The sequence below is a fragment of the Gobius niger genome (assembly GCF_951799975.1).
Source record: "Gobius niger genome assembly, chromosome: 1".
Lineage (NCBI taxonomy): Eukaryota > Metazoa > Chordata > Actinopteri > Gobiiformes > Gobiidae > Gobius > Gobius niger.
The window spans coordinates 61,097,498-61,116,051 of NC_136852.1; the positions used below are offsets into that span (position 1 = coordinate 61,097,498).

Below are 18,554 nucleotides of genomic sequence, written 5' to 3' on the forward strand. Positions count from 1 at the left end.
ACAAATAATTGCCGGGCCATAATTTGTAACAAATATGATTAGGCTAATTACACCAAAGCCAAAGTTGAATTCAGCAGTCAAAACTGCACCAATGTGATTGGACCAAGGTTATGAAAATATATAGATTTTTCTGTTTTAGCAATTTATTCTGCAGACCACTGTGATAGCTCATAAACCGTGTAATATGTAGCCAGACTGAGGGACACTGTGCTTGTTTTTTGTTGAAGTTTAGCCTCTGATCATATAGCAGTATGATGATGGAGCAGAAAACAAAAAGCAAAATGTAGTATTTTAAATTTGTTTTTCGCAAATGTCTTAATAATGAGCAATATGCTGCACAAACTTTAGTGTGTTCTTTGATAGACGAGCTTCTCTCTGTGGAGGTCAGGGGGCAGAGGGAGCGAAGACTTGAGAGTGAAGAGTTAACGGGGCGGGAGGTTGGGTATTTAAAATGGGATATGTATATTTAAAAGAATAAACTCTGCGACTGGCGAGTGCAACCTGTTTGCTGTTGTCATTTACAAATTCAGTTGGGTGCATATTTAGCACTTGTTCAGGAATAACTGCTATGAATGATTTCCTTACAGGTCTTGATTTTCTAACTCTTCCTGGTCTACTTAAAATGGAGTGACCTGAGTCTTGGGCAGCTATGTAAATATTAGTGCCAAAGTGTGTCGATGCCAAGTGTGTTAATCCAGTACAAAGAAACTGCCCTTTATTCTTCACGCTGAAAACACCATCTATGTCTTTGCACAGCTATACCCATGACAAAATGACATAATGCCATTAGTCCTTCCGAAAAATCAGAAAACAGAAAACCAATCAGTCAGATTCCTTCTTACAAAACACCAACTACAGATCAATTAAGTTAAAACAGTATTGCCAATTGTGACAATAGCCCAGAAGTGAAGCTGTTCTCTGCTCTTTATTAGAGTTGGTTGTATTTTGGGACCCCTGGCGTTCGTAGTAGATATTACAGTTTGAAATCAAAGTTTGGTGCTTCAGGTTTAGGTTAGTGCATAATTGGATGTGCAACTTAAATGTGCTAATGCATGTATTTAGGTGTGCAGTGTTAGACCACTGTCAAAGCAAAAAGAAAACCGAAACGCCAATGTTCATATTATTTATTTATTTGAATGAATCATAAAACATTGAAGTGTCCTTTTCTGAAGAGTCAAATCTCGAAGAATATAAATATATCAGGAGTGACTAAGGGCTCAAAGAGCTTTGTTTGAACAATGGACTGTAGTTTGGACTAAATAACATTAGTCAGTGTGTGCGCAGCGCCCTCTATGGCCTGGTTCAGGACAGACAGGTGGTAGTGCACTTTGTCCCAGTCACTGTTCTGTCCTGATGACACCGCTTTAGCGAAGGCATCAGCCAAACCTGGGAAGGTTGGCTTCCCAGCACTGCTGGAGGCCCAGATAACATGCCTGTAAAAGATAATCCAGGAAATAAGAGATTTATAAACCTGTAATCACATTTTAAAATGGCACTGTGATCTTCTGAATTGCTACAATTAAAGCATTTTGAAAAATAGGGACATATTTTGAAAGGAATGTAGTTGTTGCGAAGTTGTCTTTTAAAGTGCTACAATTAAACCATAGCATTAGCCAAATAATTTTATGAAGTGATGCTTTTCCTGTGAATGACCTCATTTCTTTTTAGCGCACAAGCTTTTTTTCTTTTCATAGGGTAAAATCCCTTTGTCCCATAGAATAGAATGGGCTATACTACAGTAAATTGTAAGACCAATGTGTGCAGTCTGCATCTTTTATTTATTGATGTCGTCAAATTATCTTTTTAGTCAAAATCTGACACAAAATATATACATTTGTTTTAGGTCCTTTTAAAGGACAGTGATCTTACCGGAATGCATATTTATCTGGGAACGCCAGTGGGTCTAAGAAAGCTCTGTCCAGTAGCATGAGTTGGTCATTTATCATCCTCACTTTCAGGGGCCTAGAGAAATACACTTTGTAAATACAGTCATGATTTCAGCTACGTTGTATGTGCAGACTTACGTTTCATTTTTCAGGTCTGTACTTTGAATGACTTCATCCAGACGAGAAGCTGCCAAACGAAAACTGGACACTGCATGTTTCAATGGCTCTGACAGTGAAAAGAGCACAGGACATTTACGTAGTACTACTTTTCTATGAGACATTAGAACATATTTCAGTAGTTACCCATTGAGATATTTTTAGCTTTCAGTTCTTCTTCATATTGTTTCACTGCCTCCTCCAGATAATCCTCCAATGTTTCAGCATAGTCACTGCAGTTAAATGGCAACAGCAGGCTATCTGCCAATCGGATAAGGACATTTCCTGCCGTCCTTGCAATAGCCTGATGACTGGTGAATCCTACAGAGAAAACAAATATTGTGTAAAGAATTTATCCGATAAGACTAAATAAAAGACTCTAAATAAAAGAAACAGCTCGCAGTGGATATAATATAAAACATGTTTGCATCACCAGGGTCGATGTATTTGGAAGCATAGTCAAATGTATCATAAGCGGTGTGATATGCTGGATAAATCCTTGCCATTGTTTTAGTCTGTCAAGAGAAAAAAAAAGCTTATTCACACCTCGGATATTGCTTTAAGACAAAACAGTAATAACAATGTACCCGATCGTATGTGTATGAAATGTCCATGGAAGTGATTCCCAAATAATGGACAAAAGCTGCATAGTCACTGCCTGCTCCTGTCAGGTACCCAATTCTGCCAAAAGTACATACAAAACATTTTATAGATCTATGATTAACCAGAAATGAAAACAGCCAATGAGACTAATGAGAATCACATTACCTGGGAATGACACCATGAGTTGGACTGGTTTTGTTGCTGTATTTAATCCAGTTTTCGTAAACTGATGTCGATTCCAATCCAGGTGCACTGACCTAAGACGCATGTCATAACATAACATGTTAAATATGATAAAATATTTCGTATTCATCACCAAATGAAAATTATAATTACTTTCAATTTAATTTTCACACATTACCTGCTTAGCAGAAGTGAATATAACATTCTGTATAGATGGCATCCCTGATGCTCTTAATGTAGCATTAGCTTAAAAAAATAAAATGGAAATATGGTTACCCTTAGGTTTAGTGTGCAACACAATTAGATTTTACAAGGATGCAAAAACTCTTACCAAAGACGGCAATATCCACATTGATGTAGGCAACAGTGCGCTCACTGAGCTTAGCAAAGTATTGCTAAATAAAATAGATAGCATAGATCAGTGTATAAGTATGTTATTTTCGCTGTGTAGTGGAGTATATAATGTAAAGTTACCTCTGTGTATTCTGCAGATCCAATAAGACCAAACTCCTCTGCTCCCCAGCTCCCAAAAATAATAGATCTACGTGGCCTCCACTTGCCTGCATAAGATTAGTGCCATGTATTGATGTTTGTTTTCCACAAAAATCACAGTTCAAAAGTCAAACATATTATTCCTGTGCCATGTGCCATTATTCATTCAGTGAAAGTAGGTATGCTTACCTTGCTTTACCATCCTGCCCAGTACTCTGGTGATTTCCAGCATCACGGAGGTCCCACTGCTGGGATCAATGGCACCATGGACCCAACTGTCTCTGTGGTTCCCATAGATGACATACCGGTCTGTAAAAATAGTCCACACAGTGTATGGGCTACTTACAGGGATAAATGTACAAAGATTTGACCGCAAATGTCAATGGTCTTACCAGGTTCCACACTTCCCCTGATAACTCCCATAACATTGGAGGAGTTCTTCACTGTGCCATAGTTGTAAATGTCCAATTTCACATCACTGAAAGGGAAACATGTATTTCTTTCTTAGGGTGTTTTTGTGTTTTCCTTGTTTTGACACTTACAACAGAAGCATAGGTGACTTTTAAATACATTTATGGTTTTATGATAAGATAAGATATCTATCTGTCGCTTTACACAATGTCGCTTTACACAATGGTTAACAGACTAAGAAGGTCCAAGTCTCATCTCTACCAAACTTTATGAGCTGAGTGAATTGTTGAAACAAAGCCAATGTTAAAAGAGTTAAAGAATAGTATAGATTTGTACCTGTCTTTGAATGTGGATGTATTTTTAAAACCTGGTCCACCAAAGTTGTATTTGCATTTAAATGACCCTTGCCAGTCGTTTGGGGCTGGCAGACCATCCAAAGCACTGTGGGAGTAGTAAGTTTAAATGCAATGTTCATGTTCAGCTTTCATCACGTCACATTACAAACCAGATCAATGTGGAGGCATCGTCGAATCCAATTGGTTGGATTGGAATAGGAGGGAGACCTGGGATGTCCTCAACTGGAATTCTGTATGTGTGATCTTTGAAGTGAAAACAAATTCTGTCTTAGAATAGCGATTATATTTTATTTGTTCTCTTTTTAAATCATTTAGGCAATACCTTTAGCAGCCAGGTAGGGAGTGAGCAAGTCTCCATATAGAGTGTTAAAGCTGCCCCTCTCCACCCCAGAGGGAGGCAGGTACCAGGAGTGAGGATATGTCTCATTCTGGTCAGACATAAGGCCATCATTGATGTCATAAGGGTCAGTGTAGACAAGTACACCCGCAACACCGTAGGGTTCAGCGTTGATGGCCTTAAATCCATTAGATCAACAACATTTCAAATTATTTACAAAGTGTATTATATATTACATTTCCAGGTGCAGTCACAGTACAATGAGGTGAACAGGTATTTTGAATGCATACTGTACCTTGGCAGCTCTTCCTGCACCTCCATATCTAGTGATAGCAATAGTGCCTCTTAGATCCACTGTCTTGTTCAGAACCATGTAGTCACTTGGTCTTCCATAATTGGCATAAACCAGTTTTCCCTTTAGAGCACAGAAAATACACAAACATGTTGATAATGCAGAACAATAGCAACTCATTATATCAAACAATGCAAGATAGATGGTGAAGATAAAAAGTACATGTGACATTGCACGTTCTTTAAAGACATGGAGGTTTGCAAGGTCTATTAGATCCAACGCTACTATATTACAAAACTGTATTTTTTGACACTGCAGAGAACAAAAACAATAGAAAACACATTTATTTACCTTGGCATGGCCTGCAGGTGAGTATGCAGCATATGGTGGAACTACATTAGGGTCGTCTTGGTCAGGAGTATAACTGACTTCTTTTTCTCTGAGAGTGAGCAGTACTGAATTTGAAGCATTCACTGAAATACGAGAAACAGGTGTGTATTACCAGCTCAGTAAAACACATTTTATTTACCCGGTAACAGACTTAGTAGACATCAGTCAGTAGGACAAAGAAACATACTGACCCACAGTAACTTTGTTTGGGTTCTTGGGGTCTGGGAATGAGAGGTACACATCGTACTCCTCTCTCCAGGCGTGATCTAGACCAGTCTCTGGATCCTGCCATCTCTTCAGCATAATCTGGACAGTCTGTTCATCTCCCTCTGTGGTGGCCATGTGAGGCACTTTGGTCAGCTCGCTGGTGAACAGAGAAAGAGATATGAAACAGAAATCCCTCAAAACTCATGTCTATACACAGAAAATAACATATAGGCTACCATAGCCTATTTGGTTTTTTTTTTTCTTTGGAGCAAAAACATCCAACCAACAGAGGCGTGAAAGGCAATAAACATTTTTATGCAATGAAAAGGTCCAGTCAGTTCCAATAATTCAGGTGTCGTACTGCAGATTACAATATGTTAAGCGTTCATTTACCGTAAATTATGCTCAATCTGAACATTATCCACTTCAGAGAGAAAGGCTGTGATGAAGTTCTCATCCACATCTTTGACCACATCACTGGCCCAGGAGGGTGCGGAGCCCCCAGTTTTGGAGATGCCAAAGTGGCCGATGAGGATGCCTACGGTGAGTACACAAGCACAACACCCAAATCCTATCAACAGCTTTTTGAGCATTTCCTGGTCTGAAGTCAGATACTTGTAAAAAGCTACCACACACAGTAGTCTCTGTCAGTCAGAAAGCAGATGCACTTACTCAAATGAGACAGAGAAATCGTCATTGTAAAGGTTACTCATTAATGTTTGCTGGTGAGATGGACTTTTACCTCAGTGAAAGTGTGAGGGAGGAGTAGGCCTATTTCGAAGATTTCAAATGTGAAAATGTCATTACAAGTTTTACTGATAACCTAACATGTTTTTTGTTGTTGTAAATGTTAAATTAGCACAATGAAATAAAATTGGGCAAAAAAGCAATAACAATAATAATAATAACAATAATAATAATAATAACAATAATAATAATAATAATAATAATAATAATAATAATAATAATAATAATAATAATAATAATAATAATAATACTTCCTTGTGCCTCCTGCCATCATCTCAAGTGCATTTTCTCCAGTTCAGCTTTACTCAAATCTACAAAACTAATCTAAACGGATCATTTTCCTCGCATCGTCACTTTTTTCACCGCTTTTTGTCACTTTTTAATTCCTCTCTTGTGGCTTTTTCATCACTCTTTCACTTCTCTTTTGTGGCTTTTTTGTTGCTTTTTTTGTTGCATTTCCGTCACTTTTTCATCACTTTTTCATCCCACACTTTCGTCACTTTTCATCACATTTTCATCACTTTTTTTATGACATTTTTATCACACATTTTCGTTATTTTTTCATCACATTTCATCGCTTTTTGTTTTGTTTTTTTCCATCACTTTTTGTCCCCTTTTTGGGTCACTTTTTCCATTACATTTGTCCCGTTTTTGTCGCTTTTGTTGCATTTTCATCATCCTCGTTTACGTGCCATTTTCGTCGCTATTTTTCCAAGAAGCTTTTAGATTTGGGTAAAGCCCATAGATTTAAATATTAGCCAAACTGGAGAAAATGTGCTCGGCTCAGGTGGTTATAACAAAAAAACAAAACAAAACAAAAAACAATGGCGCCATCTAGCGGTTGGAAAATACATCGCAGTGGTGGATGTTGCTAAAGCCGATACTTCCTGATACCGTTGTTGTGTTTTTCCCGTGTTGTTTTTACGCAGTTGAAGGTCTATGGTTGATTATATTACTGCATGTTCACCTCTCGATTGTAACGTTTAATAATGAGTATCTGGGAGGAATAATTAGACTATCGTTCGTAGTACTTTGGGGGTAATCATGAATGGGGAAATACAACTTACCAAAGCTGTAGTTACTTTCATAGACATCTTGATTTTAGGTGTGCAATATGGTGTGCAATGATGTTGTGACGCTGTTTGACGGTTAGTCATCCCACAATGCAATTCTCTAAGTCTGTTTCACTTTCACTCCCTTTGGTTTTGTGCTCTGCCTTGAATCAACCTCATGGTAAGTTCATTTCAAATGCGCAATAAATGTATTTCACTGAATTAGTTCAGCCTCTAGCTTTAGGCAACGTGTTACTGTTGATATAGACACATATATGCTTAGCCTATCTATGAATTAGCCATCTTGCTGTTTTGACAACTTCAGGAAATTGAAAGTAGCCTCCCCATGCTGAATTGACTAGCCCGTGCACTGAAGCAGAGATAATAATGTTGAGGTTTAATGTGGGAGATATGATGTTCTAAAGCCTTTACTGTCTCTGATGCCTCGCTAATACATGTTTATTACTCTTTTAACACTTTATTACTCTTTAGGTGGGGACCATGTTGGGTCCTGCAGTGCTGTTGCTGGTATCCCTTTCCCTTTCACTTGGAGCTCAACTCCCAAACCAAGATGCTGTTAAGGATGCCCCCATCGCAACGAATGGCCAGCCGTTTCCCTGGACGAGCATGAGGCTTCCGAAAGCAATCTTCCCCATCCACTATGATCTGAGTCTCCATCCCAACCTGACCAGTCTGGACTTCTCTGGTGTGGTCCGTATCCAGCTGGACGTGCGCGAAGACACCAGGGCCATAGTGTTGCATGCCAAGCAGATGCAGGTTTCAAATGTGGTCCTGTTGAGCCCCGAAGGTGTCAAGCCCCTGGAGGTTTTGGAGTACCCTCGCTTCCACCAGCTGGCCCTCGTTTCTGATACAACTCTGACCAAAGGTAGGAAGTACGAGGTGCATCTTGAGTTTGCCGCCAACCTGTCGGACAGCTTTCATGGATTCTACAAAAGCAGCTATCGCACCAGCAGTGGGGAGGTCAGGTAAAGACAAAAAAAATGACCGATTGTTAGTATATGATGTCAATAATATAACGGAATGTTCACGAATGCTGATATTCGCAGAGTCCTGGCATCAACCCAGTTTGAAGCCACTTTTGCGAGAGGAGCTTTTCCCTGTTTTGATGAGCCCGCCTTCAAAGCCAACTTCACCATTCAGATTGTCCGGGAGCCTCGCCACATAGCAATATCCAACATGCCCAAGGTGAACGAGAGCGTAACATAATTTGCATTAATATTGAATACAAGTTGCCTTTTAACTGTGAATCTGAACCAAAACCTTTCCACTTGAAACATAAACAGGCTCAAAGTTTAAATTCAAGGTGATTTCGATGTCGCTGTAGTAATGTGGTGGGATTTCAAACTTGGGCTGAGACCCTGGACCTTATTTCTCCAACAACAAGAAAAAGAGATTAAGTTCAGCATTTGTAGATTTTCTGTTGGTATATCAACATATATGACATAAACTACCATTACGAAACAAAAGCACACAAAAGCTATAGATGTGTAATTATAGGTTCATGGCTGTGAGGTTGTTTGAGAGAGTCATTTTCTGTACAGGTAAAAACAGTGGAGTTGCCCGGAGGTTTGCTCGAGGATCACTTTGACACCACAGTGAAAATGAGCACGTATCTTGTGGCCTATATCGTGAGTGACTTCCTGTCTGTCAGCCGAACCACTCAGCATGGTGTCAAGGTAGTAAGCATTCTTTTTATCTATTATGCTGTTATGTAGCATTTATTCCTTTTTGTGTTTTAATGAGATGACCTTTAGATTTCAGTCTATGCTGTTCCTGAGAAGATCGACCAGACAGCCTATGCCCTGGATGCTGCTGTGAAACTTTTGGACTTTTATGACGACTATTTTGATATTCCTTATCCGCTGCCAAAACAGGGTCAGTGCTTATGCTATTTTTTTTATTTTTTTTAATTACATCTAGAAGCTTATGTGGCAAAATGCTGGTGTTTTGTCCTGGATAATAATAATGTCCTGAATAATGACCTGGGTAAGTTTTTTTATATCATTAAAAAGAGTGGACCCATTCATTTACAACAACAATAAGGTTCAACTTTTTGTAGATTTGTGTTGTTTTGCGCTCCATCTGAAATGATAAGTAGTAATTCTATATGTCTACAGCGCTTTTATTTGCACGTTTTCTTCAGACCTAGCTGCTATCCCTGACTTCCAGTCCGGTGCGATGGAGAACTGGGGGCTGACCACCTACAGAGAGACAGCCCTGCTTTATGACCCAGAGAAGTCTTCAGCTTCGGACAAACTTGGTATTACCAAAGTGATCGCCCATGAGCTTGCCCACCAGGTACCTTTACTGTGTCATGTTAAGACGAGAGATAAGATGTTTGGTTTAGTATTTAACATGTTGCAACTGTCTGGCATGAACAGTGGTTTGGGAACTTGGTCACTATGGAGTGGTGGAATGACTTGTGGCTGAACGAGGGTTTTGCGAAATTCATGGAGTACATCTCAGTGGACCTCACTTACCCAGAGCTGCAAGTGGTGAGAAAACCCGATAATATTTTGTATGTTGTGTTTAACTAGTCTGTGGGCTGACTGTTCGCACTCTTATATTTCTGTGCCCTTATTATCATAGGATGACTTCTTCTTGGGCAAGTGTTTCGAGGCAATGGAGGTGGACTCTCTGAGCTCGTCCCACCCGGTGTCAACTCCGGTGGAAAACCCCACACAGATCCAGGAGATGTTTGATGATGTTTCCTATGATAAGGTAAGATGATGTAGTTTGGGTTAGAGGAATTGCATGTTGCTGTATTGCTGTATGACTATGTGTTGAAATGTGGTTTAGGGAGCATGCATTCTCAATATGCTGCAAGACTTTCTAACTCCGGAGGCTTTTGAGATCGGCATCATTAGATACCTTAAGAAATTCAGTTATCAAAACACTGTCAACAGCCATTTGTGGGAGAGTCTCACTGATGTAAGTCTGCACCTTCACAACACAATGCTATTATGTTGTATTGTTTTATTTTATTATTATTATTTTTTTTTTACCAGATTTGCAACTCTGATGTTCTGGGTGTGGAACCAACAAGGCACACTGAATTTTGTTCAAAGAGCAGCCTCCAGTCTGGGGCCTCTGTAAGTTAGCAACACTACCATCTTTAATGACAGTAATATCACCTTGTAGTGTTTCTGAATCTAACTGTGCCTTTACATGAACAGAAATGGTTTTCAGGTGATGAGCTGGATGTCAGGGCCATCATGGACACATGGACCCTGCAGGAGGGCTTCCCCCTGGTCACTGTTGAAGTCAGAGGTCGAGAGGTCAGACTGAGTCAGGAGCGTTACCTGAAAACGGATGACCCCTCCCTTACTGAAGGGTAACAATTATGTCATTAGTGAAACACATTACCATTTATTGCATTACTACAAATGGTTTATTCACCTGTCAGTTTAATTTTATATGACAATTTATTTTCTTACCGTCTACAGACGTTAATAATGACTTGTTTACTGCTTATTGCTTGTGTGTAGATTTCTATGGCAGATACCACTGACCTACAAAACCAGTGCATCAAACACTGTCCACCGCTTCCTGCTCAAGAGCAAAACTGGTGAGTGCCTTAGTTTGAACAAATCTCTGTGATTATTTGTTGTTTCATACATTTACTCCACCCTTGTGGCGTGCAGATGTTCTGTACCTACCAGAAGAAGTGGCCTGGGTCAAGTTTAATGTGGACATGAGTGGCTATTACATGGTACACTATGCAGGCGAGGGCTGGAACTCCATTATTAAACTGCTTCAGCACAACCACACTGCACTGAGCAGCAACGACCGTGCAAGCCTCATTCAAAACATCTTCCAGCTGGTCAGGTACATGCAGTATTCAAATTACTTTTTACATTTTTGTCTTTGGGCAATAATCGTCCCTGCATTATCCTGTTTTGGACTCTTTTGTTAATCTTTCAGTATTGGGAAGGTGAAACTGGACCAGGCTCTGGAGCTGTCTCTCTACCTGTCAAAAGAGACTGAGATTATGGCAGTGACACAGGGATTTGGAGAGCTTGTGCCTCTCTACAAACTGATGGAGAAACGAGATATGTCTGTCCTCGAAAACCAGATGAAGGTTTGCACAAATCCTGGAGCTACACATACAGAATGTCTTTGCCTAATTTGTATAATGCAACACAACAATATTAATGCTGTAAAACGTTTAAAAGTCACTTAAACTGAATATTGTGTCTTCCACTAAAAGCGATTACCTGGTGCTCATACAGTGCACCAGATAATCAAACTGGTTTGTTAATTGATGATTAGATGATAAAGAGGATGTTATTTAATGTAGGAGTCATCAAACCTTCCACCAGGGTTGCCAGGTCCGCGGTAAAACAGGGTGACTTTTTATGACGGCTGTTTTATGTGTGAAATAGAGAATAGTGAAATCTAAAATCCAAGGCCCTTAGAGCTCAGAGAGCGAGAAAGGGGCAGTTCTACACCATCAGAGGAGCCCATGAGCTCCGTAAACATCTGAAATACCTTAAAAATTCCGGCCGTGCCACTTGCCCTCAGGTTTTGGGGGATTTCTCAAATATTTATATGATTTACATGAGCTGCTGAGATCTGCCAACCCTTTCACTGATATTAGTTGTTGTATTTATCTTACTGCTCAGGGCTACATTGTGGAGCTGTTCCAAAAGCTGATTGATCGTCAGGAGTGGACTGACTCTGGATCAGTGTCTCAGCGTATGCTGCGAAGCTACTTGCTGCTGTTCGCTTGTGTCCGAAACTATGCTCCATGTGTGGAAAAGGCCATGCAGCTTTTCAACAAATGGAAGGAATCTGATGGGAAGATGAGGTTGGCAAAAATGGTCAATATTGAGTACTTTTTATGAAGGTTTAACTGTTTACACTTGTCATGGTAATTTCAGTCTCCCAGTTGATGTCACAATGGCTATATTTGTGGTTGGGGCTCGAACACCAGAAGGCTGGGATTTTTTGTTTGAAAAATATCGTCACTCAATGCAAATGTCTGTGAAAAGCCGCATGAAAACAGCCATGGCGATTAGCCCTCTGCAGGACAAACTTGCGTGGTGCGTTTGCATTTTTATGTTATCAGTTTTTTATTATACAACTAGAAAATATTTATGATAGAAATGACTATTGTATCATTGCATTTCAGGATGCTGGAGCAGAGCCTTGATGGTGCTGTGATGAAGACTCAGGATCTTCCAGATGTTTTGGTGTCCATCAGCAGAAATCCACGAGGTTACAAAATGGCATGGGACTTCCTCCAGAGACACTGGCACACACTTATTAAGAGGTCACTTTCAAATGTCAATCATTATGTGTGAGAATGAACAAGTGTTCATGCTAACATGAAATGGATGCATTTTCTATGCCTGAAGGTTTTTCCGCTTTGTCTTTGTAGGTTCGACCTTGGCTCCAACACTGTGTCTTATATGGTGGCTGGTGTGACCAACCAGTACTCCACCAGAGAGATGCTTAATGAGGTGAGTAAGAGCCATATTACATACATTTTACTGAAGTAGCTCCATAGCTTAGTGCACTAGATCAGTTCAAGTATATATCCCTTGTTTGCGCTCAGGTGCGGAGCTTTTTCAGCTCTCTGACTGAGGAGAGCGGCTCAGAGATGAGATGTATCCAGCAGACCTATGAGACCATTGAGGATAACATCCGCTGGATGGACACGCACCTGCCTCTGCTACAGAACTGGCTCAACAAGCATTCTGGAAAACTGGTACATGAGGACTTGTAACAGTCTGTAAAACTGGATGTAGTTGCTTTTAAAAATTGTAATAGTAACTAACATAAATAAATTATAATTTTGAAATATTTCGTCCAATAAACTCAAGCAAAAATGTTCTACAATGGGGCTTGTAGAATCTAATAGATAAAGCATTGTTTGTTTGTTGTTGTGTATTGTACATATTCAAAAAGATGTACAGAGGAAATGTTAAATAATGTGAAAAAACGACTGTATTTGTACTTCAAGTGCTTCATACTTTTTGATGAAATGTCATATTTGGTTACTTAGCATTTTTGGGAAAATAAAATTAAGATTTAACATTTTGTGTTTGAATCCAACTAATGATGCTAATTTACATTTACAAATAGGAATTCACAAAGTAGCACCAAGTTAGTGATTAGTTTTATATACAGCACTTTTAAAAACACAAAGTCATGTATATACATTTGTAACAATTGACATGTTTAACGTGCATATTATTTAAAGTAGACCAAGTCCTGATACTTTAATGATTAATGACAGTGTAAATACGTAGAGAACAATAGAGATCAATATACTCAGTGTGGGCTGATCATTGTGAGTAACTCTCACTGACCTGTTTTTGTTTAAGTGAGCATTTCTCTTTGTCCTAAAGGAGCAACCTGTCACTTTTACAACATGCAGGTGACCATAAATTCTTCCTCTGAACCTTGAGCACAAACTAATAAAAATGGTTGCTGTCTGTGTTTTATAGACTAAATAGACTTTTCCGTCTAATTTCAAACCAGTATCTTTATATTTAGCGTTCCTAGGCTACAACTTTACATTTTGGATTTTGAAAATTGATGTTAGTGATTGTATAATGTGAGTTGCATTGTGGACGACGTGGTCTTTATCACACTCTGCACTGTCCCAGAAGTAGCACGCCCACTGTGAAACTGCCCTCTGGTCTATTGACTCCATAGCTCCCGCTCGGATCCGTGGGGCCTGCTGAATGCAGGTAAGCCTGTCTGTTTCCCTATTTCCTAATTTTCTGGATTAGTTCATACTTCATGTTTTTACTCAGAACTGTGTGCTGGTTTTTGAGTTTTTAGGCTCTTTAGTTTTTGCACTGTTATTGTCTATTATTTACTGACTTCTGTTTGGCTGTGACTGATCGGCTCAAAGGTGAATTTCTCCTTTCTGCTCTTACTGTTTTTTTAAATGCTATACAAAATGAAATCACTATCTCTTAGTCAAAAGTGGCTGGTAAAGGTTTACCCTACTGTACCATACTGTGTTGTGAAAGTACAGTATATAGTGTAGTATAAAGTGAATGTTGTGCTCATCAGATTTTACTGCAACGGCTACCAACATCTATTTTCATTTTGTTTAAAAAATAAATAGAATGATTTCTGTTTTTGTATATAGTTTGTGTAAAGTTCACAGTTGACTGTGACATAAGTGTCTTCGATGTGACTAATTTACCAAGTTGAGCAACGGCCACATTTATTGCTATCTCACAAGTGGAAAAATCTTATCATTATGTTATGTACATACACAGTTATTACCACAAATAAGAAGGCCCTATCAATGATCACTAGTTTTAGGATACACTAAATTAAAGTTACAGTATCACATTTCCAGGTTGTGTAATGTTCTAAAGCAAATATTTTCTTACTGTATAGATTTGGCCTCTGACTGTGTTGGTAAAGTTACTTTCTGGTATACTACCTGGCTGTTGATGGAGTACCTCCCTGTACTTGAGTAAGATTTTTTATATATACTTAGCTGGACTTGCTAGATAAAAAGAAGCAGACGTTAAGCCGCCCATCCAGGCAGCCTCTCAGGTGAGAGACAGATCCACAGACACCTCAAGCCCTGAAGAAGCTGCTTGGATGTATGGTGAAACATCAGCTTCTTTGGATGTCAGAATCTTCTTTTTCTCATATACATGTTTATACAAGTTAAACATCCACTTTATTGTCATGACCCAGGATCTTTATGGCCGTGCTGGGCTTCGGCCTGACCATCATGTTCTGCACTACGTTCTGCCGGGCCTGCAGTCGTCTGCGAGAGGAGCAGATAGAGAGGGAGGCCTGGAGGCGCGCTGAGCACGACGGCAGACCACCCTCCATTTACGTCATCCCCTTCCCCAGAAGTCTGTCCCAGGACAGCGATGACATGCTACCCCGTCACAGCCAGGACATCCCTCCACAGTACAGCAATGGGGCCTTCTGTGAGGCCCCACCTGCCTACAGCGAGGTTAGGAGCACTGATTGTGGGGGATCTGACAGAACTGTGACTGTTTAGGTCAAATGCTGACGATAATCAGAAATGAGCTACTATGTTCCCAATGCGCAAACTAAACAGGACTTGCACTTCACTATAACACAGAGTACCACTACAGAAGTATAGACAGGTATAAATGCACAATTCAAAACAGTGTTGCAATTAGATTAGTGACTTGTGTTTAAAATCAGAATGTGTTAAGTTGGGCAGGGTGGGATGACTATCTGCTTTTTGGTTGATGTTGTCATATTTGTGGTTGTGGGGAAGAATTTTCAATAATTTGTTGCTGAAGGATTCAGTGATATTTAAGTTTAATGCTGCTCTATGCTCAAATACAGACTGCACTCATCAAACTCTGAGTAAGTGATGGGGATTAAAGTGAAGTGGACTCTCAGAAAAAGCAGATGGCTTCAGTTGCCTCTAAAAGGCAAAACTAAATATACTAAGTGCGCACATGAATCGTGATCAAATCAAAATTGGGATTTAATTAAAAAAAATTAAAAATGGAATATGAATTTAATGAGGTATTGCCCGCCCCAATATCTCTAAATATTAGTTATGCCAGACTAATTTGTTGTTTTCAGTGGACATTTTTTGATAATTGTAGGCTTTGATTTGTTTATTGCGACTAGGGCTTCAACTAACGATTATTCTGGTAATCGATTGGGAATTATTTTTTACAATTAATCGCTTGGCTGTATAAGGTGCATGAAAATTGTATTTTTTTCAACATTTAATGTTTTACCATACAAAGCGGAACTGGCTTGAGGACATGATGTAGATGGAGTAAACTTAAAGTGAATGTTTGTGGGCGGCTATTAAAAAAAGTGACTACAAAGCTGCACATGAACACAAGCACGTTTTTGGGAACTGGGCATTCCTCAGTTGAAAGCTAAGAACTCCAGAGTTCAGCCACTGAGCTGTATCAACTGGAGGCTGCACTGGCACTGACTTTTTCATTAAATGTAGCTCTTTCTGAGTCTGTGTATACCAGAAAATGATTAATCGATTACTAAAATAGTTGTCAACTATTTCAATAATCAATTAGTTGGTGATTAATCAATCTGTTGTTTCAGCCCTAATTGCGACCATTAAAAAGAGTGTTGTGTTGCTTACACTGTATCTTAATCACCTTTTCTCTGTTTGTTACAGTTGGGCTTTAAGCCGGATGACCTCCCGCCTGCTTACACAGAGTATAGTGTGCCCATGTATCCTCTGCACCCTGTCCCAGCAGCAGTAGTCCAACCACACCACCCATCCCAGCCCTAAGAGCACCAGGAAAAGGCCTATAGTATCATATTGCACTGCACACTGTGTTTTCAATATGGCCTTTTATTGTGCGTTTGTATTTTTATGATGAGAAGTGTGTGTAAGCTCCCAGGTTAAGCCACTAAAACACTTAGCACACAGAAAAGGTTTTATTTCTCCTCTAATGTAAGGTTGTGCGTCACTGTGTGTCATACATTCACTCTGCTTAAATCTCTGGGTCATGCCAGTGTATTTATTTGCCCATTTTATAGAATAGTAACACATTTTTAAAACATCACTGAAATGAGATCAAATCACATGTGTTTACAAATACAATGGTGCCACCGTGTGGCCATCTTTGCAGCACCTTAGCCTTGATACCTTTCAACAGTGTGACAGTGTGGACAGACCAAGCAGTGTCTAATCATTTATTTATAAATGATTATTTGCTAATTATATCTGATGTACTGTTGTGATTAGATATTGTTATGTGATGTTCATTGACTTTTTTATTTTTGTAAATTTTATAATCATAGTTTTGTCAAGATAGTGTCAAAATTTAAGTTGAATGTTTAAGTCATTGTCAAAGGTAATTATAATAAACCTATATTTTTACATTTCTAGTGGTTGTGAAACTGATTGCAACAGTTCAGCACACATGAAAGACATCGTGTTGTACATGTTTTCTTAGGAACAAATGGCATCACACTTGTTTTCTACTAGTTGAGAGACCGCATACCAGAGGTCACAGGTCGCTTTTCTGGACACTCAAAGAAGCTTTACATTGCACTATTCGTTCACTCCATACTCGGTGGTGGTAAGCTACTATTGTAGCCACAGCTGCCCTGGGCCTGACGGAAGCGAGGCAACCAGTCTGCGCCATCAGCCCCTCCGACCACCACCAACCACTCACTCACTCACTACATTCGCTAGGCTTCCTGGTGTTCCCATCCAAGTACCGACCAGGCCCTTCCCTGCTTAGCTTCCAAGGTCTGACGGGATTGGGCATAGCAAAGGCGGTATAATGACCACATTCACATTTTTACATGACAATCATCTATTTTTCTTATTCTTGAATAAAACTGTCTTGCAGTTTGTATCAATGAATGGATCCTAGGTACTGATACATTTTTGTCAGTGTGTATTTGGGCCCTGAAAATAACTTTGCAATGACAATAGCAATTCAATTCACAGTGCACATTTTTAACATATCCTGGCACAGTAAAACCTTAGAAAAGATGTAAAAAGTAACAAGATAGGTAAAAGGGTCACATGCACTAAAATATGATCATATTCAATACATTGAAAAAAAAAAGATAATGTTTTTTTGCTTTGAGTGTTCATTATGTTACGGTTCAGCCTGTTGTCTTTTGTGTGCAGACACTGGCTGGTAAGGTTTCTTCATGAAAATACTTGGCAAAGGATTTTACTGATCATTATTCACGAGGTATTAGGTTTCCAAACCTGCCATAATAGATTAAACACAATACAATAAACACATGTTTTTGAATATTGTTACCACTTTTAGACACCGTTATAATGATCTAATGAGGTGGAACTTTGTGCCTATTTTTGTTTCTTGTGGACTGTAACCACGAACAACAGCAATTCTTCCCTACACACCACCTCTATTTTAAACTTTAGACTCTTTCAAATGTTGTGAAATCACTTGAGTATTTTTCTTATATTTTGTTAATGCACTTTTTTGTACAAACCTTACACTTATTGGCTAAATCTAAGTTCATAAACAATATTATGCTAACTAAACCTTCATATCTATATATATCAAATCACAATCCATTATTTTTTACAAGAACACCATCGAGTTACATTGCAGTCAGTTCATTGTACTCCATACCTACAGGAGAGCTACATTCCAGGGATGTATAAGGCCACAGGTAGACCAGGCCTATTTAAAGGCTCAGACCAGATGATACTCAGTGACTACAGAGCTGTGGCATTAGAGCTGAGAGGTCATGAACACTCTCTGTATGTTTCACATACACGCCAGTAATTAGTCTATACCCCGATGCTTCAGTTATTCAATTTAAACAAGCTCTGCCTTACACACATTAATGTTGACTGTGCATGTGTCTGTGACTGGAAACATTATGAAGTTTCATAACAAACACTTCACTTCACCCCAAACCATTGTTAGGTAATGGAGATTCTAACCATTGTAATAAATGTAATGAATCAGA

The 18,554-nt window shown here is 39.2% G+C and overlaps 3 protein-coding genes across 3 annotated transcripts; 2 read left to right on the plus strand and 1 right to left on the minus strand.

Moving 5' to 3' along the window:
• Positions 1–1,134: 1,134 nt before the first annotated feature.
• On the minus strand, positions 1,135–5,906 carry naaladl1 (N-acetylated alpha-linked acidic dipeptidase like 1; the record flags this gene model as incomplete). The annotated part of the gene is made up of 19 exons (XM_079562405.1): positions 1,135–1,433; positions 1,870–1,962; positions 2,025–2,112; positions 2,190–2,363; positions 2,476–2,557; positions 2,630–2,723; positions 2,811–2,902; positions 3,007–3,074; positions 3,160–3,223; positions 3,303–3,388; positions 3,510–3,629; positions 3,713–3,798; positions 4,068–4,172; positions 4,237–4,330; positions 4,410–4,602; positions 4,720–4,839; positions 5,068–5,189; positions 5,298–5,470; positions 5,707–5,906. 19 exons carry the CDS (start codon positions 5,904–5,906, stop codon positions 1,256–1,258), a joined length of 2,232 nt encoding a protein of 743 aa, XP_079418531.1. The 3' UTR covers positions 1,135–1,255.
• Positions 5,907–7,146: 1,240 nt separating this feature from the next.
• erap1b (endoplasmic reticulum aminopeptidase 1b) lies at positions 7,147–13,101 on the plus strand. The gene is made up of 19 exons (XM_079562394.1): positions 7,147–7,293; positions 7,605–8,098; positions 8,180–8,318; positions 8,675–8,809; positions 8,888–9,008; positions 9,277–9,431; positions 9,515–9,628; positions 9,723–9,854; positions 9,933–10,064; positions 10,142–10,225; positions 10,310–10,467; positions 10,622–10,701; positions 10,778–10,961; positions 11,058–11,214; positions 11,759–11,943; positions 12,017–12,178; positions 12,268–12,408; positions 12,517–12,598; positions 12,694–13,101. Exons 1-19 carry the CDS (start codon positions 7,291–7,293, stop codon positions 12,862–12,864), a joined length of 2,829 nt encoding a protein of 942 aa, XP_079418520.1. The 5' UTR covers positions 7,147–7,290; the 3' UTR covers positions 12,865–13,101.
• A 1,358-nt stretch (positions 13,102–14,459) lies between these two features.
• LOC306978437 (uncharacterized protein) lies at positions 14,460–16,498 on the plus strand. The gene is made up of 3 exons (XM_079576971.1): positions 14,460–14,580; positions 14,811–15,078; positions 16,258–16,498. Exons 1-3 carry the CDS (start codon positions 14,558–14,560, stop codon positions 16,372–16,374), a joined length of 408 nt encoding a protein of 135 aa, XP_079433097.1. The 5' UTR covers positions 14,460–14,557; the 3' UTR covers positions 16,375–16,498.
• The last annotated feature ends 2,056 nt before the right edge of the window (positions 16,499–18,554 follow it).

What these genes read in the sequence shown, in the direction of transcription:
- erap1b (XM_079562394.1), top strand. An exon ending in CCACTCAGCATGGTGTCAAG is followed by an intron (nt 8,810 to 8,887) that starts GTAGTAAGCATT and finishes GATGACCTTTAG; the next exon opens with ATTTCAGTCTATGCTGTTCC. An exon ending in GCCTCCAGTCTGGGGCCTCT is followed by an intron (nt 10,226 to 10,309) that starts GTAAGTTAGCAA and finishes TTACATGAACAG; the next exon opens with AAATGGTTTTCAGGTGATGA.
- LOC306978437 (XM_079576971.1), top strand. Translation starts at nt 14,558, where the DNA reads ATGGAGTACCTCCCTGTACTTGA. An exon ending in GAGTACCTCCCTGTACTTGA is followed by an intron (nt 14,581 to 14,810) that starts GTAAGATTTTTT and finishes GTCATGACCCAG; the next exon opens with GATCTTTATGGCCGTGCTGG. An exon ending in CCCCACCTGCCTACAGCGAG is followed by an intron (nt 15,079 to 16,257) that starts GTTAGGAGCACT and finishes TGTTTGTTACAG; the next exon opens with TTGGGCTTTAAGCCGGATGA.